This window comes from Pipistrellus kuhlii, unplaced genomic scaffold (assembly GCF_014108245.1).
Source record: "Pipistrellus kuhlii isolate mPipKuh1 unplaced genomic scaffold, mPipKuh1.p scaffold_m20_p_11, whole genome shotgun sequence".
Lineage (NCBI taxonomy): Eukaryota > Metazoa > Chordata > Mammalia > Chiroptera > Vespertilionidae > Pipistrellus > Pipistrellus kuhlii.
Window position 1 is genome coordinate 11377004 of NW_023425416.1, and position 24500 is coordinate 11401503.

The following is a 24500-nucleotide window of genomic DNA, read 5'->3' on the forward strand; positions in this document are numbered from 1 at the left end:
TTGTGTCCTTTTACAGCAAGCTGGTGCACACCAAGCTCTGGGCGCATCCCATGGCACGAGATGCTCACAAAATAAAATAGAAGCTGAATCAGTAGTAACCTCAGCTAACATTTAATAAGCACTTATTAAGTGCCAGGCACGGTCCTGGGAATCATCTCATTAAACCCTCTAAGAACCCTGTGAGATGGGGACTATTATCGTCCCCATTGTACAGATGAGGAGACTGAGCTTCCAGAGGTTAGGGAACCTGCCCAAGGTCCCCCAGGTAGAAGTGGTGAGGCTGGGTCCACCCCCAGGTGCGTCTAATCTCAAACACACCCTCCTCCTCCTCCTCCTCCTTCTTCTTCTTCTTCTTCTTCTTCTCCCCCAGGTGCGTCTTATCTCAAACACACCCTCCTCCTCCTCCCCCTCCTCCTCCTCGTCCTCCTCCTCGTCTTATCTCAAACACACCCTCCTCCTCCTCCCCCTCCTCCTCCTCCTCCTCCTCGTCTAATCTCAAACACACCCTCCTCCTCCTCCTCCTCCTCCTTCTTCTTCTTCTTTTTTGAGAGAGAGTATGTTTATTAAAGCTGGGGACAATGAATCAAGGAAGGGCATAGGGTAGAAGCATCAGGTGTGACACACCTTTCTTCCCTGCCCACTGCCTCTCCAGTAAGGGACAGAAAATGTACCTATAGGAAAGGTCCGAAGCACTATTTCAACTGCCCTAATTGCCTCCTCACACCCCGTGTGGAGTGAATGTCTTCTGAGCTGTATGCCCTGTGCAGTGCCTGGTCCCTGTCAGATGTTCAGTAAACATCACCCAGTGAGAAAGTGATCAAACCAGTACACAGGCTGCCAGAAACACACGCCCTCCGCACAGAGGGCTGACCCAAGGCCAGTGGCTCATGAGCCAGCCACAGCTGGCCCAGTGGTGCCCGAAACAGGCTCCTGGAGGACAGCGCGTGAGAGGCCCTCCAAGGGGGGCTGCCACCGGACACACACACACACACACACACACACAATGCTCACACGGACAGGAAGAGACACGCACACGAGGTGGTCAAAGGAGAGCCGTGAGCCTGAGGTAGCACACACAGAGGTCACCAGGAAAGGTCGTGACAGCATGCTGCAGGGACTGCCAGCAAGGACCACCACTGAGTCTCTGCTAGGGCACCGGGTGCTTGGGCTGGTGGTCGGCGTTCACCCAGTCATGCACATAAGCAAGGCGTGCGGTTCACTTACGGCATCTGCAAGAGCCGGGAGACGGTAGGCATGCCATTTTTACAGGCTTCACAAGACAGCGTAGACTCCAACACGGCCACTTGAAATGAACAGATACACACTTTAGTTCCACAGAGCATGCTGGCAAGTCACCCGGCGATGAAAAGTTTGACATCGCTTTGCAACAACTGTCTGCGGGCTGACTGGGACAGCGTCAAAACTCTCCTCGCAGACAGAGGGGGGACGCAGGGCGGAGACCCTGGCAGCTCTGGCTGCCGATGACTCAAACTAAGCCGCTTAGAAACCACACGCCGACAGAGAGCCAAACAGACTTCAAAGACAGTGGGGGGAAGGATTCACAATAGCATTCCTAAAACTGCTCTCTGAAAAGAGAAGTAAACACTAAACAGAAGTACGAATTCTGAGTTCCAAAGTCATTTTGCTGGTGGCCTGCTTTCAATCAAAAACAGCACGCAAAATGCTGACACCTTGGCTGACATAAACAAGCAGCCAGGTTTTCCTCCTCAGGTCCCGGGTCAGCTGTGCAAACTCCACACCCAGCAGCCTCGGCGCCTGTTCTCGTGATTCAAGAGTCTCGAACCAACTCGCTGAACACAAAACTAGCAGCTGGTGGAGGGCTGACTTGCACACCTCGAGGCTCCGAGGTGCAGGAGCTACCCTGCCCTCCCCTCTGTGCTCCAGCAGTGAGCTGAGCGGGCCGCGGAGGGGATGAGAGGACGCCTGGTGAGTCTCTATCGGCTCCCCATCCCTCCTTCCTAACGGTGCCTCTGCCGGCCCCCAGCTCTCCTCAGTCCCCCAGGTAATGCTGGGAGCTCCTGAATTCAGCTGCCAGTGTCTGCTTTCCTGTCTGCCTTTCCTCGCTCTGGGCCTGCTGGGCTCCCATAGCCCAGGTGACCGCCCATGGGCCCCCTGTCCCAGGCGGGTACAGTCCAGCCCTGGTCTGATCCCTGACACCTGCCAGAGCCCTCAAGAATGGCTTCAAATGGCCTGATCCTGGCTTCTGCTTCCAGATCAGACCTAGCCTGGCCACACCTCTTTACATGCTCCTTTCAGAGTCTAATGCCTGCTACAAAAATTCCCCTGGCTCAGAGAGCCTGACAAAGGGACAAGCCATCTGAAATTTCAGTGGAAACCATGGAAGTGAACGACTCGGAACGGTTTTGCTTCCAAATTGGATAAAAATTTCTGGCTGCGAAGCATGACAGCTTCCTCTGGGTCTTTCCTGGACTCTGGAAAAGGGGGGGAATCGCTCTGCAGATGACCAGGGCCCGGAAGACCCCTGCCAAAACCCCATACTGACCCACAGCCATAGACGGGGCCGCAGGGAAGGAGTCCACAGGCACCGTGTCCGGGGGCCGTCCGTAGGTCATTTCGTACAGTAAGTGGCCGAAGCAGTGGACGTCCACACTCTCCAACGTCTGTGGAAGGAGAGAGAGCAGCAGGTCCCTGCTCAGTTCCGCTCTGTGAGCCCCAGTGCCCTGCCCTCGGCTCCCCTGGGAAACACGGCCCGGATTGACCCCGCTCCTGGTGGGCAGTGAAGACGCAGCTCACGAGGCATGGCTCTGACCAAAGGTCGCGGTCCCACCCCCATGGTCTTCCTATGCCCCCTTGTCCCACCGACTGCTACAGCTCAGCCCCTTGGAGATACGGCGACGCTCGGTGGGGGAAACAGCCACGGGCATGGCCCACCCCAGCTGCACCCGTCACCGCTTCATGCACCTTCCTTACATGGGCAGGTCAGGGGGCCTGGCCACGGGGATAATTTATACCTCACAGCACCTGCTGTTTCATTACTTTCAGCAACGTACATTGATTTTCCGGAATTGTGAGAAGTAAGATCGGTAGAAGGAGGGAAGGCCCAATAAGGAATTCTCCAGGTCCAGCAGCCGGCACGTGTCCCCATCCAGCATCACATTGGAGGCATGGAGGTGCCCATAAGGGAATCCCTTATCATGTAGGAACTTGAGCACCTTAAAAAAAATAACGTACAGGTTACATTTCCCCCAACTCATTCAGATATAAGATAGATTAAGCTTTGCTTTTTAAGTCAATATATTTTGAAACAAAACCTGACCCGTCAGTGGGGAGATTCCTAAAGAAAACTGCCCCCTCCGCCCACTCCTCTAGAAGAAGCTGCTGCTGAGAGCTTTCCAGCTGTGAGACGCAATGCCACGCTCCCTCGCTTCCAGAGCACAGAGAGGCGGCTGCGTCTGTCCGGGGTTAACAGCTTTCTGCCAAAGGCCTCTGTTTAAGCACTTTCTCATCCCAACAGGCCAAGGCCCCTTCAGGGCAGAGTCTGGACCTCCTCCTGGAGGATTAAAGCTAGCGGGGCAGTGCTCCGGCGAGTTGTTCAAGGAAAGGGGCTGAACTGGAAACATCTCTGGTCCAATCTCACCTTAGAATACACTTGGCTGGCCGAGACCGGTTTGGCTCAATGGATAGAGCGTCGGCTTGGGGACTGAAGTGTCCCGGGTTCGATTCCGGTCAAGGGCATGTACCTTGGTTGCGGGCATATCCCCAGTAGGGGGTGTGCAAGAGGCGGCTGATCGATGACTCTCTCTCATCGATGTTTCTAACTCTCTATCTCTCTCCCTTCTTCTCTGTACAAAATCAATAAAAAAAATAATGATAATAAAAAAAAAGAATACACTTGGCTGCTCATTAACAGAAACACATGATAGACTCTCACAGAATGAAGCAACCTTCGCAGCTGCCACGTAATGAACAGAGGCTCCCCTGGGAGTAAAGGTGCCCAGGACGGTCCATGAGAAATGAAAAAGGCATTACAATTTCTCTATTTGTTTTGTTTCTGATCTCACTCTTAACATACAATGTACAAAGTATGTTAAGTACATGAAGATAACAGTTAAATATATGCAACACTGGGGGGGCGGGGGGGCTGTGTGCTTAAATTGTATTTGCTGATAGGGTGCACAGAGAGCCTGGAGAACACTGTTCTGATGTGATGTGGGAAAGGCTTTCATGCTAATTGCACCTCTGTAAGGGAGCCACATGGATGGATGGATGGATATATATATATATACACACACACACACACACACACACACACACACATATATATAAAACAAAATCAAGAATCTTGGCACAGCTCAGCCAGCGTGACTCAGTGGTTGAGTGTCAACCTATGAACCAGGAGGTAGAGGTTCGATTACCGATCAGGGCCCATGCCAGGGATCTGGGCTCTATTCCCAGTAGGGGGCATGCAGGGGGCAACCAATCTATGATACTCATCATTGATGTTTCTATCTGTCTCTCCCTCTCTCTCTGATATTAATAAAAACATTTTTTTTTTAAAATCTTGTCACACAGATAAAAATCAACCAAAATAACACAAAGGTTGGTGCCCACATAGTTAAGTTCTTAAAAGTCAGACATGAGTCCAGCAGCGAAGCTTTTTGGAATTTTGTAGCTCTGAATTAGTCTTTGTCTCAAATGTTTGCTTTTTTGGCAATGCCATCAGTTTATAAACAATCAGACGACTTGAACTACTTTGGAAATTGCTTAAGCACTTTCCATGCCTGACCAGAGTGGCTCAGTGGTTAAGCATCCATCCATAAACCAAGGTCAGGGCACATGCCCGGGGTTTCAGGCTTGATGCTCAGTGGGTGGCGTGTAGGAGACAGCCTATTGATGGTATTTCTCTCTCATCAATGTTTCTGTCTCTCTCCTTTCCTCTCTTTCTAAGAAATCAATAAAATTATTAAAAAAAAAGAATACTGGAATGCTGGGTGAAATTCCAATGCAACTTAAAAATTAAACACCTCTTACCTCTAATATTTGCCGCCCATATGTTTTTATTTGCTGGAGTTCCAGGCCTTGAATCTTCTTAGGGTTGCAGTACTTTTTTAGGAAGGGGTCTTTTGGTTTTGACTTTGGAGAAAAACAAAGAGCACGTAAGAGAGCAGCAGTAGAAAGGTCAGCTGCTCCCAGGCTCCCTGCAGACAGGCTCAGTAGAGGGGGCTGCAGTGCAGGAGGCGGGCTTTAAAACACTACAGTCCGTGCAGTGGGTAGGAAGAGGCTGGCCTGGGTCTCATCCCCTTTCTGTTCAGTGAAGATGTGCCTGCCTTAGCCTTAGCTGACCCCAAAGTCTTATATACTGTTAGAATGTTTCACTATTATTTAAAAAAAATTTCCCCCAACTTTGAGATAGTTTGATATTGCTTTGTTAAATGAAAGACACAACTTTAAAATGAATCCAATGCAATGGACATCATCATTAAACCTCCCCTCATGTGGGAAAGGGAATGCTTTTTAACCAAACTGAATAATATTTATTACTAGATTCAAGATAAATTTAAAATAACACCCTCAGCTCCTGAACCTTAGGGATAGAGCATCTATATAACAGGTTCCAAAGGGACTTGAAAACTTCTTTCCGACCATGAACTTGTACCACAAGTACCTTGTAGATCAGGTCCTTCAGAGTGCCTTTTTCATTAAACATCCTAATAAGCAATGCTGAGGACTCGTTAGCTGTGGCAAAGGTGACCCGATAGATGTAAGGGTGCTGCCAAAACAAGAAAGGAAGTCACGTTTATTTGCTTCGGCACATAGGTCCTTTCACACCAGGATCTGGCTATGCAGTCTCAGACCATCTTGGTGTTTTACTGCATAAAAATGTGAGGATATTCCCCGAACACATGGCATTTCCCAGATATCAGATGAGCAACCTGTACATCGTCCTTTAGATGGGAGGAGGGACATAAACAGTAAGGACAAAAGGAATTGGTAACTTATGTGACAAGCTTCACAGAGAAGGCATCTGCTTTGATACACATATTCTCCAAGTTTAAGCAAAAGTGTGATGGAAAGTCTGCGTTTCTGGAGCAGTGATTTTAATATCCTGCCTGTATAAATTGGTAAAGAATACGCCAAATCCTAGGACAGCCACGTGGGGACAGGATAAATGTGTCCTTATTCACAGCTTTACCCAATATTCCACACTGCTGCACAGTGCCCAGCCAGGGGGCATGACAGCAGAAAACACGCAGAAGCAGCATTTTAGGGAACTTGGTCATTTCCCAAAGCAGCTCCATGAATCTTCCAGTTCTCCTGAAATACGCAATGTGATGACTCACAGTGTCCTCTTAAGATGGGAACTGACGTCAACCAAGTGGGTGGGGAGTAAGACAAATTATTAATGACTGAAGGTATTCATATGAGCTGAAATGTTGGTTACATGAACCAGCTGGCTCCGGACAGGGGTTACGATGTCCATTAGCTCAAAAAAGTACCATGAAAATTTAAATGCAAGGGAGCTGAGCTGTGCAAAGATTTGGGGACCAGAGGTCCAGTGGGTTGAGGGGTGGAAGGGTGTGCCCAGGAAAACATGGTAATTGATTATCAAGTTTCTCTTGACCATCACATAAGAACGGTTTCTGGTGACATTTTAATAGCTTTACTGAATTATAATTCACATAGCATTCCAATTCTTCTATTTAAAGTGCACAGTTCAATAGTTTTCAGTATTTTCAGAGTTGTGCAATTATCACACAATCTAATTTTAGAATATTTCCTCACCCCAAAAAGAGAGCCAAGGGATAAATAAGACCCTTGATCCCTACAGATTTTAATAAAAAAGGGACAATGCCCAGCCAGCATGGCTCAGTGGTTGACCATCGGCCTATGAACCAAGAGGTGATGGTTCAATTCCAGGTTAGGGCACATACCCAGGGTGTGGACTCCATCCCCTGTAGGGGGTGTGCAGGAGGCAGCTGATCAATGATTCTCTCTCATCACTGATGTTTCCATCTCCTCAGAAATCAATAAAAATATATTTTAAGGGGGGAGGGGGGCGCATGCAAGAGGAAGCTCTTCCTTACAATACAATGCCAACTAATAAATATAAGAGGAATAATAGGGTTAGAAAGTCTCAATGATTGCTAAAATTAGTGGGTTTGAAAAAGAATGAGATATTTATAGTCTCAAAATATCTCCCTATAATTACTTATTGATTCTAGTTGTTTATCTTAAGAAAATAATTAAGGATGGATACAAACATTCAGCTAAAATTGTTCACTATGGATTTTTTTTAAAGGAAAAAACTGGAGGTGATCCAAATATCTAGATTCACTGAGTAAACTGAGGTATAGCCAATGCTAATTCTATGCAGCCAGTAATAATGATATTATGCTATATTTTTTACAATAAAAGATGTCCAAGGTATAATATTAACAAAAAATCAGGTTTTAAATATGTATAGAATGTGTGTGTGTGTGTGTGTGTGTGTGTGTGTATTCTAGAAAAGTAACGTATTTCTGGTTAGTTGAAAATAGGGGTGAGTTTCCTTTCTTTCTTCTATTTTTTTTTTTTTTTTGCTTATCTGTGTTTTCTGACTTTTCTGCAATTAATATGTATCACTTGTCTGCACTACCTTCTTTTTAAAAAGCATATCCATTAAAAGAAATTTAGAATTGAGTGCTGCCAGCCTGTGTCACACAATTAATCAGACTCAAAGACCACAGCATTTTTCTTGGCTTCATTAACAGCTTGGTTTTGCTAGCTTGACAAGACACTCTGTCTTCAAAATCAAACTTGCCAACAGATTGGACAGGTCAGCGTCACTGCTTGACCATGAATGACTCCCCAATCCTCGTGCAGACCACAGATAAAGAACATCAGCACTAACTCAGCTTCCTGAAGACATCCTGCATCTATTCTGAAATATACTGACGTGGTTCTTTTCATCAAATGCCTGGGATTAGAACTGTGTATTAGCCTAAATAATGCCAGGTATTCCTAAACACCACTTGGTTAGCCTGTGAGAATAGTAACTCAGCCAGCAAAAGGGTTATTCTGCCTTTCCTTCATGCAGCTTACCTAAACCCACATTAGTTCTGCTTTCTCAGGCTTTTCATTCCATTGATATAAACATCTTCACCAACAACAAAGTGGCTAGTTCCTATTCTGATATTTGCTTAAAATTCACTCTACATTTAAATTACCACATTTCATGGGTTGTGTATTACAAATGCCACTTAAGTGGCCCCCAATGGATGAGACTGGCAGTAGGTGTTCTATGGAACAACTTCAGTCTGAACTAAAATCCAGTACAACTCTCCATTCTTTGAATATGTCCAGCTCTTTCTGCCCACAAAAAACACTGTGAATACGTCATCAGCGCCAAGAATAGAAGGACGTGTACTCACCAAACAGGAAGGCAGAAGCTTGATGAGACACTGAAGATCTTTATCTGACAGATACTTGTCAGGGCCAAGGTCAGCCTAAAAAATGGAAAGAAATGTCAAGGAGCTGCCGCTAGCCATAAAAGAGAAGTTCCCCTTTTTGTTTGTCCAAATATATGAACGTTAAGCAGAGATGAAAACCACCTAAGTCTAGCTGCCTCACAGCCTTTCTGGAGAGAAAGAATACAAACCTATAAAAAGCAGAACTTAGCCAAAACCGGTTTGGCTCAGTGGATAGAGCGTCGGCCTGCGGACTGAAGGGTCCCGGGTTCGATTCCGGTCGGGGGCATGTGCCTTGGTTGCGGGCACATCCTCAGTAGGGGGTGTGCAAGAGGCAGCTGATCAATGATTCTCTCTCATTGATGATTCCAGCTCTCTATCCCTCTCTCTTCCTCTCTGTGAAATATCAATAAAATATATATATTTAAAAAAAAAAAAAAAAAAAAAAAAAAAAAAAAAAAAAAAAAGCAGAACTTACTTGTAATCTTACTGAATTCCATTAATCACATGTATCACCAGGACTCCCAAAGTGAGAGATAACCAAGTAATGCCCAAGTACTTCCTTTAAAACAAACTGCAGAACTGCCAACCCCAAATGGGTTCCAGAAAACTATTCCCCTTTCTTTCCAAATGTTTATTAAGTTGATCAAATATAATCACATACAAATAAGCAAATATGTAAGCAAAGTGACTTAAAATGAGGCTCCTTTGAAGTGGGACTGACCAGGCCTTAATAACATCACCCAGGAGCACAAAGTAATTCCATAGTCCTCATCAATATCTGCTTTCCCAAATCCACCTACGATCCCTGAAATGAGGCTGACACAAAAAACCAGCTTACCCAGCTTAACACGAGCCGTTCCTTTGGCTGGTTTTTAATCTTCATCAAAAAATATTTCTTCCTTATCCTCCAACCTGCCATAAAAGCAGAAATGTGTTACAGCTACATAATTTTTGTGCCGATTGATGCATTTCATTGACTGAGTAATTAAATAAAAACTTAGCTTTGCAATATTATCCATAGCTATACAGGCACAAATAAAACAACCATTTAGTAATGTTGACATGGTAAAGACTACATTAAAAAAAAGCAAAAAAAAATTACTTTATTCACAGAAACAGGAAAACAGCACTTCAGTTTAGATTTAGTGGAAAAGCAAGACGAGGAATGAGTGATTAAACCACGCTGAAGATATGTTACTTTCATCAAAATCCTCAGAGAGAGCTTGAAACAAGATTCACTAAGTAGTAAAAGTTAAGGACTGCATCTTCAAGCAATAGGGGGGCAAAAAGAAATAGAAATCACCTGCATTTAAGAGCTCTCTTGGAATACATACAGGGAAGTGTGACAGAGAACCCAGTACAGGATCTGTCTTTCCTAACAGAATGGGCATGCCAGTTTCTCACCTATGTCTTTCAATGGTTCCACTACCTCCCACTTGGGTTCGGATCGGAAGAACATGGAAACATGTTGTAAGGCAATCTCTGCAAAGACATTTTAGAAACTCATTAGTCAAACATATCAGGAAAGTACCATACGCTTAAGATATCCTTGCAAATGAAAGTCTTATTAGTCTATAACCTTATTTAAAAAACTTAATTACACACACAGACACACACAAACACACACCGAGACTAAATGCAATGTGAGATTCTAGACTGGATCTGGAATAGAAAAAGGACATTAGTGGAAAAATAGTGAAATCTGAGTAAAATCTGTAGTCAAAAAGCACCAAAGTTAATTTTCTAGTTTTGGAAAGCATGCCATGGTTATGTAAGATGTGACATCGGGGGAAATTGGTGAGGGTTACATAGAAACTCTCTGCACTATCACTGCCATTCTTCTGTAAATCTACAATTGTTTCAAAGCAAAAGGCTTATTAAAGAAAAAAAAGAGTATGTAAACTAGCTGGTATAAGCCAAGAATTCAATGTATGCACCAGGCCCCAACCCAAGCACAAAACTCAAAATGTGTTCTAAGGTCAGCCTGAAGAGTATTCAGTGTTGCTCCAAGTGATATTTATCCCAACCCTATTTCTCAGGGAATTATAGCTTTCACCAACAAAGAAGCAATTAGTCTTAAATTCTTAAATATGCCCTGGAAATAAAAGCCAGCATTTTATAAAGCCGTCTGTGTACAGCAGCAACACAGTCCTATTGTGGGAAGTGATGGTCTGCCTGTTTACTGGAAAAAGTCCCTTTTTTTTGTGTTCGTTCATCATGAGAATGTTTCCTCCCTTTTTTTTTTTTTTTTTTTTTTTTTTTACTTTTATACTTTATTGATTTTTTACAGAGAGGAAGAGAGAGGGATAGAGAGTTAGAAACATCGATGAGAGAGAAACATCGATCAGCTGCCTCCTGCACACCCCCCACTGGGGATGTGCCCGCAACCAAGATACATGACCCTGACCGGAACCGAACCTGGGACCCTTCAGTCTGCAAGCCGACACTCTATCCACTGAGCCAAACCAGTTTCGGCTGTTTCCTCCTTTTAAGAAGACATTGAGAAGAGCAAGTTCTCTGAACTTCACCATATTAAGAAATTATCAGGATAACTTTTCCTTAGTAGTTCCTATGAAAAGCAAACAAATTCTGCAGATTCACTGTGGACTGCACCTCTGCCTCACATTAATTATAGTCCAGACAGACTGGCGAGGCGTGGGGATTGGCAAAAAGGCTCTCCACGTGTCCAAATTATCTAGGCTGGGTTCCCCTGCCGAGACCTGGGCTCACATTATCATTTGGATGAACTTACAGTACATTCCGAGTTAAGAGGTTCAGGGAAGAAAACCCACTAGCTATTTGTTTACTGGCTCAATATGTAAAGTGTTAGTCCATCCACACAGAAGAAAACATGTGAGGACCAATTACAAAGCTGACTCCATTTACCTTAGTTCTAACTGCTCCATGTGATAATAAACCATTTGGAGGAGCTGGGTTGACAGAAGCATATATGTTTTCAGTGTCAACACTAGGAACTCTGGACCTCTTCCATCATTAGTGTTGATACAATAAGTTTTTAGTATTTACAAAATAATGTGAATGTAAACAAACTTAAAAGAAATTTCTTTTAAATGAAAATCATTCATATCAACTTTGAGAGAGATCATCCTATATAATAAAAGCCTAATATGCTAAGTGTCCAGTTGTCTGGTCGGTCATTCAACTAATTAAAGTGGAATATGCTAATGATATGTTAAGGCAGCTCAACTGCTGGCTATGACATGCACTGACCACCAGGGGGCAGATAGTCAAACAATCAACCAGTTGCTATGATATGCACTGACGGTCAGGGGGCAGACACTCCAACTACGGTAGTAGGTTGGTTTGCTGCTGGGGTCTGGCCATTCGGGATTCAGAGAGACAGGCCAGACATGCCCTGGAGCCCTCCTGTGGTCCCTCCTTGGCTAGCCAACCTCCCACATCCCTTCCCAGCCCCGATCATGCACCAGTGGGATCCCTGTGCCTGGCTTGTGACCTCTCACAATCTGGGATCTTTCAGGGGATGTAGAAGAGCTGCTTTCCGTATGATCCTGTTCAATGTAGGAGCTGCCCCCTACTGGTCAGTGTACTTCACAGGGGGAGTGCCGCTCAGCCAGAAGCTGGGCTCATGGCTGGCGAGCACAGAGGCAGTGGAGGTAATATCCTCTCCCACCTCCATGGATATTCTCCAAGGTCTCCCAGACTTCTAGAGGCACAGGCCGGGCTGAGGACACCACCACCCCCCCCCTCCCCCACCACCAACAGCAGACAAATTTCACGCACCAGGCCTCTAGTGAAAAATACTTTCTAAATGCAGTACCATGTCATTCTAAGAGACTGTGAAGGACAGTCTGTTCAAACCTAACAGTGACTCACTAGTCAAGGACATTCACTGTATGTCACTGTGCAGTGTACAGTGTTTTAGAAATGGGGTAATAGCTGTGAACAAATGGAATGTGCTAGCTTTGTTACTGGTAAGTTGAGGACTAGGAAACAGCTTTTATTCGGGAATTGTAGAGAGACATTTCCTTTCCACTCAACTATGACTTATTGTCAAGTAAATTACATGACTTCTATGCTCCCAATTTTAATCCCCCCACCCCAGACTCAGCAACACACTTCAATCCTAAGAATCCATTCCTCAGCTCAGAAGCCTCCATTGGCACCTCATCTCCTTACCAAGTCAAGACCAAGCTTCTCAGCCCAGCGCACAACCTGGCTCTGGCTCCGTCTTCACACACAGATCTGCCTCCCTCAGCCCCTGCAGACTGGCGTGGCCCCACCCCTCAGCATTTTCCATTCTTGCTCATCTGTCCTTTGAGGCTCAGCCCAAACTTCCTGCTCCCTTGGCCAGAAGTCCTCCTTCCCTCCCTCCTGGCACACTCCCAGAGCTGCACCTGTCCCTCTCCTTCGGGGTTCGCTCACAGGCCACTCTCTTCTACCAGACCAGAAACATCGGCAGGAAGGGTACACCTTAGTCTGGGTAAAGCCATAGGGAAATGCCCCTCTCCCCTGGAGCTCCGCTCCTGCCTCTGGACCTGGCTGACTTCAGCTCATCCCTCTGGTCTCCCTGTAGGTATCAGCTCTTCGGGGAAGCCTTCCTCCATCTTCAGATCTAGATCATCCACAACCCACCTGGGCCCTGGTCAGGCTCATGCAGGAGCCAACCAATCCATGTGCTTCTCCCACATTGATATTTCTCTCTGTCTCTCCACTCTCTCTAAAAATCAATGGGAAAATATCGAGTGAAGATTTAAAATAAATAAATAAATAAATAATCTGCAATCCTACTCCCTCTCCAACACCCCCTCCAAGGTGCTGCCCCATTTACCCTGCCATAGTCTTCTCCCTGCAGGGGGTGGGGGTGGGGTGGGAGAGAGATTATTCCTTCCTTGTCACTGTATTCCTCCTCCTGGCATCTGGCACACAGTAGGAGTTTCATGCTGCGAGAACTAAAGGTCCCAAACATGTTCAATGGGTGTGGATGCTCTCTCCTCTTAGAACTTGAAAGCCATGAAAAAGACGGCATCTGGCTTCTATTCCTTTAGCACTGATAGACACGGGGCGGGGGGGGGGGGGGGGGGGGGGGGGGGGGGGGGAGGATGATTCAGACTCAGTAAATGCCTGTGCTTCCCAAAGAGCTCAGACTTCTCAGCCCCATGGGATGACGACAGGGAACTAACACTGACACCCCCCCCCCCCCCCCCCCCAAGTCGTGCAGTTGGGCTCCAGGCCACTAATCTACAGGAAGTGGTGTTGCAGAGGCCTGCACATCCAACATCTTCTCCAATCCATCCTGCCTAGTCTGAATGTAACCTCTCCTTCCCTCTTTTTATCCGGGAGCCTACCACTATCGAGCTATTGAGGGATTCCTGGGGCTTTAAGACCAGAGGGAGCTTCATCACTCCTCTGTCGCTATCCCTTCCCCCAACTCTTGTTTCATAGGCCTGGACCCTGAAGCCAGAGGGGAAATGCTGCTGACCACCAAGCTGGAACTAGGATCCAGGCCTCCTGTTTCTGGTCCAACTGCCTTCTGTGTGGACATTAAACCCCCCGTACTCTGAGGGAGTCTGAGGTTTGAGTGGGAAGATGGCTACAAAAGCAATGAGCCTTTTACATGACAGAAGTGCCTTGTGAATCAAATAAGGGGGCTGTGTGTGTGTGTGTGTGTGTGTGTCTACACAAACCCCTCGACCGGGAGGTACTTGTTCCCCCTGTGCAATAGCTGGTCCTCAATTAGATTCCCTAATTCAAAGGAGCACCTCACAACCCCCCAGAGAGTGATGAACCGCTGGGTTTGGGGGAGCCTGGACAAGTCCGCCGGCTTGCTGGGGAATGGCTCAGAGGAGGAGGCTGGGCGCCTGGGCATCCCGTTCCGGAGACTACTGGTGAGTCAGCCCAAAGGCTAGACAAGTTCCGACAGTTCACTTAAAGGGAGAAATAAATCAGCATTTCTCTGAAAACAGCCACTAGCTGCTACTTCTCCATCACAGGATGTGTCTGTCCTCTCATCATGGCAGTTCGTATTTGGGTTCTGAGCGGCCTTCTTGTCCTCCTGCTTTGGACTCCTGACTATGCACCTTGCTGAGGGAGCGAGGGGGTGGGGGAGGTCAAGGACACTGGCAGCATGAGAGAGGTACCCTAGAAGGAGATCTAGGGATCAGACAACCTTCTAGGTCTTAGCAGTGTTTTATTTATTTATTTGTTTGTTTGTTTGTTTATATTTGTATTGATTTCAGGGATGAAGGGAGAGGGAGACAAAATGATGAGAGAGAGCCTTTTACTTGGCCCCTATTGGGATTGAGCCCGCAACCCTTGACCGGAATGGAACCTGGGACCCTTCAGTCTGCAGGCCGATGCACTATCCATTGAGGCAAACCGGCTAGGCTGAGCAACATTTTAATCGGAAAACACTCAAACACTGTACTCACAAAGTCATGCAAATGTGCTATCCTAGGCAAGGCCTTCCCTCCTGGGGCCTCTCACCTAGAAAATGAGTGGGTAGGTCTTGATGTGGCTGCTCTAAGATCCCTTCCAGCTCTGACTCCAGGTGACTCAATATACTTCTGGTACAAGCTCCCGGAGAGCAGGGAGGGTGTATTCCTCCAGCCTGCTCCCCTAGCACCCAGCCTTGCCCCAGCAGCCCTGGCTGGGGAGCTCAACTGGTTAGAGCATCGTCCCAATATGCTAAGGTTGAGGGCTTGATCCCTAGGTAGGCACATACAAGAATCAACCAATGAATGCATAAATAAGTGGAACAACAATCTCTCTCTCTCTCTCTCTCTCTCTCTCTCTCTCTCTCTCCTCTCCCTACCCCCTTCCTTCCTTCCCTTCTATTTCTAAAATCGATAAAAACAGCAATAAAACCAGAAGCTGCCCTGCAGAGTGTGGTTAGGTATCAGGATTCTGTAAAGCTCCCCACGTGGTTCTGTTATGCAGAAAAATTTGGTGCCTGACAAGCAGGCCTCTACTTCCCTCTCTCTGAAACAGGAATCAAAGTGCCTCCCACAAATTGCTTCAAAGGTAGTGTATGAGCCCCCAAAAACTAGCGTGTAAACTATCTATTATTAACACACAGAGTTCCACTTAGAAAGACTCTTAAGCATGATTTAGCGCTAACAAGTCATCTGAATTCTAATCATTAGCTCAGTTCTACAATGATTCCCATTGGTCTGTTCAAGGCCACGCCAGAGTGAATTCAACATGTAATCACCAGTTCGGCGGACACAGGCTCAGGTTAGTGATGTCAGCTTTGTGTGGAATCGGTGCCCTTCCCACCTCGCTCCCCTGGCTGCCGCCTGGTCCAGGGAGCTATCTCCTCCTCATGCTCTGCACTGAGTCAATCCTGGTGGAAGACTGAGAACACCGGCAGGACCCTTCAGAGCCACTGTTTTGTTCAGTAATTCCGAGAAAAACCAGACACACTGTACAGCTATAAATACAAAAATGGAGCCAAATACAAATCAATTGATTACTGTATAGATCACCATGGCTTCTTTACTCGCTATTCTGTCAGGGAAGTTAACAAAGACAAGACTGTAAGGACACAGACACAATTACTTCTCTTCCAGATTTTTCTGTGCAGACATTACAAACATGTTAGAAGTAATTATCTTCTTTCTATACATTTCAGTACATTACAATCAGGCAAGAATTAGTATGTGAATAATGCCCTATAACAAACATACACATCCTCCCATTTGGAAATAAGAGTTTCTGCCACATGTTTTATCTCTAGCAAAGCACAGGTCCCTCTGCTTACCAGTGTAGTTTGCGGAATAGTTGTTTGGATCTAAAAATTTCTTAACCAGCTCACAATTAGACAAGATGTGATTTGTGGTGATAACGTTGAGATAGTTCTGGAGACCTTTCTGCCTCTCGGCTATGAATTCACGATCCATGTTACCAATCAATTTCTTGGGAGGAAGAGGTAGACTTAGGCCTGCAATCTTAAATTAAGAAAAAAGGATTATACTCAGGTCATTCCCAAATAAGACATAATACCAGAATCCCGAGCCATTGTATTACATTACGTCTAAGACACCACAGATGTCAAGATGCATCCTAATTTTAGTGATATAAAAATGTGGAAAAAAATATACATCTTAGAATTCATAAAATATTGCATTACGCAAAGCAACTATGAAACTTGATTTTTAAAGTGTTTTTCTTTTTATCAACCTTACATATGAATGTAATTTCAAGAGTCAAACAGTTCTTTTTGTATTATTATTCACAGTCTCATGGCATCCCTCCCTCATCCTCAACACCAGATGACATATCCGTTCCCCAAACCCTGGAGACAGTCATGTTCAATTCTTTCAGCCAATCTTTTGGCAGTGGGGAATGTTGAGATTTTTATATCTCCATTTATAATTTTTAGGCATCATCTATGTTTCCTAGCATGGAAAATGAGGATTAAGTTCTTTCACTATCCTGACCTCACCCCCTGTCACTAATCATTCCAATATAGTTATAACTCTACTGAGTGCAGTACTCATGTTTACATTAGGTAATGATATTCAGAACAGAGCCCAAATGCCATGACTACTATGCTAACATGCTTCCTTTCTATTTCTTGGTTTTCTATTCAACCTCGAACTCTTGGCTATGCCTTTCTCAACACATTCACATGCAGAGACGCATCGATTTCATCTTCCTGAGAAGTACCTTCCAGAACCCACCAACCTGCTTCGGGCAGGACTGTCGGTCCCTACACCTCCTGCTGGCATCCTGGGCCCTCCCCTCACCACCATGCTGGAGGCGCATGCGCCTTCCTCCTGTGATCCCATTTCCAAAGCCACCCTTTTTCTTAGATATTCCCTTTATTTTTGGTGGAGCTATCCTCTGTAGACTTCCCAAAAGGGGGACAAGTTTTTGAAAACCTGCGTGTCTAGATTTGTCTTTCCTCTACCACTTGATTGATAGCAAGTCTTGATGTGGAATTCTAAGTTGAAAATATTTTTTCTTCAGAATTTTTAAGCATTACTTTCTTCTTTTTTTAAAGAGAACAATTTTAAAAAAATAGATATTTTTAAAAATTGATTTCAGAGATGAAGGGAGAGAGAGAAAGAGATAGAAACATCAATGATGAGAGAGAGAGAGAATCATTGATTGGCTGCCTCCTGCACGCCCCACACTGGGGATCGAGTCTGCAACCAGGGCATATGCCCTGATCAGAAATCAAACCATGACCTCCTGGTTCATAGTTGATGCTCAACCACTGAGCCACAATGGCCTAAGCATTACTTTATTGATGCATAGAACAGACTGAAAGATCTCATAGAGGAGGAAGAGGAGAGGATGGGAAGAAATTAACCAAAGAACGTATATGCATACTGTGTATGTATAGCCCGGGGACATAGACAATAGTGTGATGAAGGCTGGAGTGGGGCTGGGGCTGGGTGGAGAGGGACAAAGAGGGGGTAAGTGGGGGACATAGGTAATTCTGTCGATGATTAAGAAACACTTTATTGCTGTCTGGTAGGTGAGAACATGGGCCTCTTCCCAAGCTCCAACTTCCCCCCCCTCCCCTGCATGGAACACAGTGGAGGCCATCTGTGAGAGTGCTGTGGGACTGACCCGGGAGCCTGGCCAGCTCCTCGGTCAAGACATGGCCAAAGAGAAACTGCGTCTACAGTGAACCCAGACTGTGAACTACTGCAGAGAAACAGCTCGGTTTTGATCTCACTCAGCTTGCGTGCAAGTATGCGCCCCCCCCCCCCCCATGCCCCCCACGCCCTCACCAGTGGCCCCTGTGCTTTGGTTTCTGTGCTCTGTATTGCCGGTGCTGAGAAGCCTGTGCTGCAGGAAGCTTCACCCGCCAGCAGCACCACTGGTGCGCATGTAAGTCCTCATAAACCCACGTCTCTCACAGCCAGTCCTCCGGGTCATTTCTTTGGAAACGGCAAGCAGTACGCTGAGGTCTGACCTCTTCGCATAATAACTGTCTTCTGGTTTCTGGTGCTGCTAAAGGTTCAAAATTCCAGATTCTGTTTTGTTTTTCCTTCTGTATAAGCTTTTAGGACTGTCTCTTTGACTTCAGTTTGTGAATTCCATGTGCCTTCATGTGGGCCTACCTTCATCTCTCTGCTCAATACTCAGCCCTTTCATTCTAGAAACCAATACAGCTAATATTCTTACACTCTTTGGTATTTTCTTGTATCATGGCATTACTTCTTCCCCTCCATGCCCTTTGCTTTCTTTTCTTGGAATTCCTGTTTTCCAATATTGGACCTTCTGAGCTAATTCTCTAGTCTTACCTTTTCTCTCCTATTTTCCACTTTTGTTAACCTTTTTTTTTTTTTTTTTTTTTTTTTTTTTTTTTTTTTTTTTTCCTACTGAAAAAGTTTTCTGGGATATTTCCTTTATCTTTCATCCCTTCTAAAGTTTTCATTTCTACTATTATCGTTTTTATTTTTAAGCACTCTTCTCTCCCTGTCCCCAAATAGCATCCTGAATTTAATACAATTTCTTATCTCTCTGAAATTATAAAATAATTTTTCTGAAGTGCCTGAATCTTCTTCTTCTCCTTTAAAAAAAAATATATATATATGTATTTTTTATTGATTTCAAAGAAGAAAGGAGAGGGAGAGACAGAAACATCAATGATGAGAATCATTGATCAGCTGCCTCCTGCAATGACTGGCTGCCTTTTGCACGCCCTCAATTGGGGGTTGAGCCCGCAACCTGGGCATGTGCCCTTGACCAGAATCAAACCTGGACCCTTCAATCCGTAGGCCAACACTCTATCCACTGAGCCAAACTGGCAAGGGCTGAAATGTTCCTCTTACTGCATATATTCTGCTTCCTTACGTTTTTGTTTGTTTGTTTGTTTGTTTGTTTTCCTGTTTGATTTGGTTGTTAACTTTCATGTTAAAAGTGTCTGCTTGTATGAGCTCTGGGTGAGGGGCTGGGCTTGTCTGCTGTGGGCTTTACTGTAGCACATGACCTCACTCAGCTGTTTCATTGGGAGAAGGTGTGACCTTAGTGTTTAGTCTTGAGTGTTTAGCTCTTTCCTCTTAGGCTGGGCAGACCCCTCAAAAGAATCTTCTGTCTCCTGTCCAGAAGTGTAAGTGCCAGTATGCTGGGAGCTGAGAGGAAGAAGGTAACTGGACAGAGGAGGAGGGCTGGGTGCTGGGTCCATGCACCTGTTTATTATGTAAATATTTTCAACTGTGCCTACATTATCCAGTCCAAAACCTGCTCTGACCTCTCCTGGGAATAAAGGTCCAGTTTTCTGCTGGAGGGAGGGCAGGTATAAGATGCTCATATGGGGATGATTTGGGAGCCTGACTGCTTCTTAAACATGTTTTCAACTCCCGAATTTAGCTTGACCTTGGCCCACACTGGAGGCAGCACCAGTGGTGTCAATTGCTAAAACTTTTGGAGGTTCTGTGTGTAAATTGGACCCAGTGGGGTAATTCACCCCCCATGTCAGAATTCTGCCTTCCCAAACCCGATTAATTGGTTAGTTCTCATCTGCTAGATTTTTAGTTTCAAATGTTTTGTTGTAATTTTCTCCTCTCCTATTTGTCCTTGTGATATGTGTGTGTGAGTGTGTGTGTGTGCTTGCACATAGGCGAGCGCATGTCAGACAAATTTACTGTTTAAGAGTGGCTTTGGGAGAAGAGAAAAATGAATACAGGTGCTCAACATACTATCATTTTCCTCATCATTTAAAACTTTAAAGTCTATTTTTCGTACTTAAAAACAAAGCGTCAGATTAATACCTTAATTAAATGAGTATAATTACTTTATTCTACACTTGTGCTTAGATTAGGGCAGTGCAAGTGGCATGCATACTAAGGGGAAGGTCTAAAGAGAAGGCTGTCCTGAATTCAGACAAGGCTGTAATCTAAACCATTCTTGTGGGCAAACCTAACTTAGCCTGTTCCACCCTGTATTTTTCAAATAATAATGAAGACCTTGAACTTGATATTGGACAAGATGAAAAGGTTGACTGACAATTCCAAACTGCCTATTTCTCAAATAAGAAAGTATGGCAGGGCACATTTACAGTGAATTTTCTACTGTGGCATAATTCACTGCCGGTAGAACACACATTGCAGGTTGTTTTCCTTATTCACACAATGGAGCCTTACCTAAGAGCATTCTTTAGTAGCAGAATAAAAATCACATTAATGAAGAAAGCACATCACTCAGCCGGTATACATCTAAGCCAGTTACTTTATTATGTTTTCAGGAGCATCTGTATATATAAAAGCCTAGGAAGTATCCCCTCGGGAGTTCGATCGCTCACTATGACGTGTGCTGACCACCAGGGGGTGGTGCGGAACAAAGGAAAGCCCCTGCCAGCAGCCAGGAAAGGGAGGCCCAGCCAGCAGCTGGAAGGCCCTGATCAGCCCTGATTGCTGGCCAGGCCTAGGGACCCTACCCATGCACGAATTTCGTGCACCATGCGCCTCTACTTAAGTAATAGAGGGTAATCAAAGGTGATACATTAATGAAAACACAACTGATTTCTTTATTTTTAAGACTCTCTTATTAAGTTGCAGAATATAATCTGGTGTGTATGTGTGTGTGTGTGTGTGTGTGTGTGTGTGTGTGCACTCATTCAGGACATCGATATATATGCTCAATAAATGTCTAAAAACGACTCATTCCACCTGCTTGAGAATGGCTACCTCTGGGAGTGGGTTGGTCAATTAATCTTTATTTCTACACTATGAAATTATTTCATTGCTCAACTATTACTTTTTTTCAATTAAAAAAAAAAAAGGAAACCCTTTTTGCTTATCAAGCTGATCATATACACAGCAAAGATTTTTTGAAATCCCATTAACAGGCATCTGCACATTTGCCTGCTCTGGGTACCTGACCAACAGTGTACCCAGGAGAATCCCACATCTCAGAATGGAGAGACACCTCATATCCGATTCAAACCTCAGTAGGGTTATTTTTCATTCATGGTGGGGATGTGAGAATGAATTTTCTACTGTATCTATTTCAAACCTTGTGGCTTCCAAGCTTCTACTAATCTATTTTCTCAAGCTTCATTTCACTTTAGGAAAATGTATTGATCTGCCCGGCATACCATCAGCTCTTCCAAATCATCGGGTAACAGAGTCCTTTGCCCGCAGCTGCGATCACAGTGTCCCTGCTGTGTCAGTCTGCTGGACACACTGGAGGTGTTTTCCTGCCCCACTGTACAATCGCACAATAAACATTCCTAAAAGCACTGAAACTGTGCAATGTGTGTGCGTGTCATTTTTCAATCTTGTCTTTTAAAAAAGATTAGCATTTAAGAGACTTATTTTCTCTTTCAGTTTTCTCCTAGAATTTCTGAAATGCTTTCCAATCTCAGCATATAAAGTTTAGAATGCACTGACTGATTAGAAGGGAGGGAGAGAGACACTAACACACTGGTGATGAGGTCACTAAGCCAGCGATTTCCTAGAAACCTCACTGGTGACTCAAAGCCCTGACTCCCCATCATCCCGTTTTCCCTCGCTTTCCTCTTTAACGTGCCCCGTGGATTCCTTCTTGAGTTCCTGGTATAAGGGAAAGGGAACAAGAAAGGCAGCAAGAAGTCCCACAAATTTCCACTCATAACACCTGCAGAATGGCAAGACTAATGGGAGACATCGTCTAAAACCCATAATGGCCCCTTGCTGGGACAGTGGATGCCTCTACATTATATGATAAGCTATATTACAGTTTCAAGAAAACTAGCTCTTGTCTGGAGGAAAAACCTTCAAACTCTGAATCTGTTAGTCTCTCACTTCTGTATCAGATCTTAAAAATCTACACATTGCCTTCAAGCATATCCCCATGAATATTCTAGGGAGTTCTACACTCTCAACAGGGCCTCAGTTTGTCCCAATTCCCCTTAGTGTATAAAGGAGAGTCTCTCCTATGTCAGCAATGGGCAGTAAAATTCAAATAACAAAACTTTCGTGCTACAACAGACCTGAGAAGTCACCTGGCTACCTCTGGGAGTCGGCTGGTCAGTTAATTCTTATTTCAGTTCAGAGGGGGAAGTGAGGACCAGGAGAGGAAAGTAGTCTGAGGTGGTAGAGGACAGAGCCTGGGTTCCTCCTCATGCCTGGGGGCTCTCTACCCAGTTCCTGTCATTTTAACTCCTGCTTTATTCTTGTTCTTTCTGGTATGCTGTCTTCCTAGATAAGCAATTTTCTACCTTTTCCATCTCATAGCACACAAACTAATCACAAAAATTCTGCAGCACAACAACAACAAAAAAACATATTTTTTTTGCGGATCTACCAAAAATAATAGGTATAATTTTGATTCCTTCACATCAAATAACTATTTTTGTGTTGGCTGTTGTCATTTTTTTATTGGCCAAAGGGAAAAGAGGTCAGTACCCTTGAGAAAATAGTAAGGTATTGCATGTTTTAAAAATTCTTGTGGAGCCCTGGCTAGTATGACTCAGTTGGTTGAGCATTGTCCATACACCAAAAGGTTGCTGGTGTGATTCCCAGTCAAGGAACATGCCCAGGTTGTGGGTTCAATCCCCGGTCAGGTTGCATGCAGGAGGCAACTGATGGATGTTTTTCTCTCACATTGATGTTTTTCTATCTCTCTCTTTCCCTCTTCCTCTCTCTTCCTCTCTGAAATAAATAAAAATATATTTTAAAAAAATCCTTGTGGCTCACCAGTTGAAAATTGCAGCCCTAGATGATCATTAACTCAATATTGACTTTAAAATATGGCGGTGATTATTCTTCACTATTACCACAAATATGCTCATTATATAAAGTGGGGAAGTGCAGCTTTTCTGTATATGCGTGTGCGTGTGTGTGTGTGTGTGTGTGTGTGTATGTGTTTTAGCTTACATGTGCTTATTTATAGAGAACTTTGAAAGTACAGAACAGTATAAAGAACCAAAAAAAAACATAACCCATAAACCTACCACTGGGCTCACCATGGTTAACATTTTGGAGTATGTCCTTCCAATCTTTTTTCTAAACATTTCATGTAATTAAACTCTACTGCATGTGTAATTTTACATCCTGCTTCTTTTTCTTTTCTTTTTTTTACTCAGGCATTTTTCCTATTGAACTCAAGACAACTCTGTGTGTATTATATTTCTCTTTCTTCAGCAGGAACTCATTATCTATCAGAAGGGTAATCAGACACTGGAAATCATGGTCACAGTCTTAGTCTGTGGTTTTGGAATACTTTTGGTCTGTTTTATAGAGGCTGTTTTGAAAGTATTTTGTTGCCAAAAAGCTGTATGTACTTTCTTCTGTTTGTTTATTTGGATTCAGAAAAACCTCCCACTTGAAATGCTGTCTGGCCATATCCTGCCCAATACAAGCCAACATCAATACACATGAATATTTGCATTTAAAGTAAGATGCACGTAGTAACCATTTTAAAAGGAAAAATTACACTGAAGCAAAACAAAAAAAAAAAAGTTCTATTATATTAAAAAGGCCATAATTTAATAGTCACAGACATTCAACCTTATATCTCCAAATAGGAGATAAAACCCTCTTCCTCAACCCATTCTTAGGGGCTGGGCCTGGGCAATTTCAATTTGAGAAATATTTCTCCCACATCTCTTCCTCAGCCCTGGCTGAATAGTAAATACTGTACAAAGATGACTCCCCCTTCTTTAAAACTTGCTCATAAAGGTTAAACCCCACAGTAGGCTCAATGTTAGCCCTCAAACGCTCACCCCACCGTGGGGCTGTCTAGAAGGGTTGGGAGACAGTCCATGGCTGCAATGAACTGCACTTGGTTGGTGCCTTATCTGCAGTGTCCCTCCAGGCCCAGCTTTTTGTCTTACAGCAAATAACATGCTATTAAAACTCATACAGGAAACCAACTAAACCCATCTACTAGGAGAATTCAATCTCTGCCAATATTCTATTTGGAGATTTAAAGTGGTCATTCTAGAATTAAAATTTTAAAAGACGACATGTGTCAAATGCATGGCCATATGGCAACTACATAAAGGCTTGCGAATACTCAGGCCAACTCTACCGCAAGGCAAATAAGACAGTCACACTTTTAGCGGTGTTGTAAATAATGTCAAAGTGTGGACGTTACATGTGCTTCAACATGGCCTTTTTTTAAAAATATATATTTTATTGATTT

General features: G+C 44.4%; 1 protein-coding gene across 13 annotated transcripts in view; it reads right to left on the reverse strand.

The window, feature by feature from the left end:
* The window catches only part of PXK (PX domain containing serine/threonine kinase like), a 73983-nt gene that overhangs the window by 19505 nt on the left and 29978 nt on the right, over nt 1-24500 (reverse strand). For 11 of the 13 annotated variants that reach the window (XM_036430694.2, XM_036430692.2, XM_036430703.2 and 8 more), the window contains 9 exons: nt 16174-16360; nt 9837-9914; nt 9271-9344; nt 8394-8468; nt 5648-5752; nt 5014-5115; nt 3033-3194; nt 2525-2642; nt 1225-1303 (listed from right to left, as the gene is read on the reverse strand). In XM_036430694.2, the coding sequence (XP_036286587.1) occupies nt 1225-1303; nt 2525-2642; nt 3033-3194; nt 5014-5115; nt 5648-5752; nt 8394-8468; nt 9271-9344; nt 9837-9914; nt 16174-16360 (980 nt within the window). The remainder of the gene's footprint in view (nt 1-1224; nt 1304-2524; nt 2643-3032; nt 3195-5013; nt 5116-5647; nt 5753-8393; nt 8469-9270; nt 9345-9836; nt 9915-16173; nt 16361-24500) is intronic. The other 2 variants (XM_036430695.2, XM_045579002.1) reach the window with 2 other exon arrangements.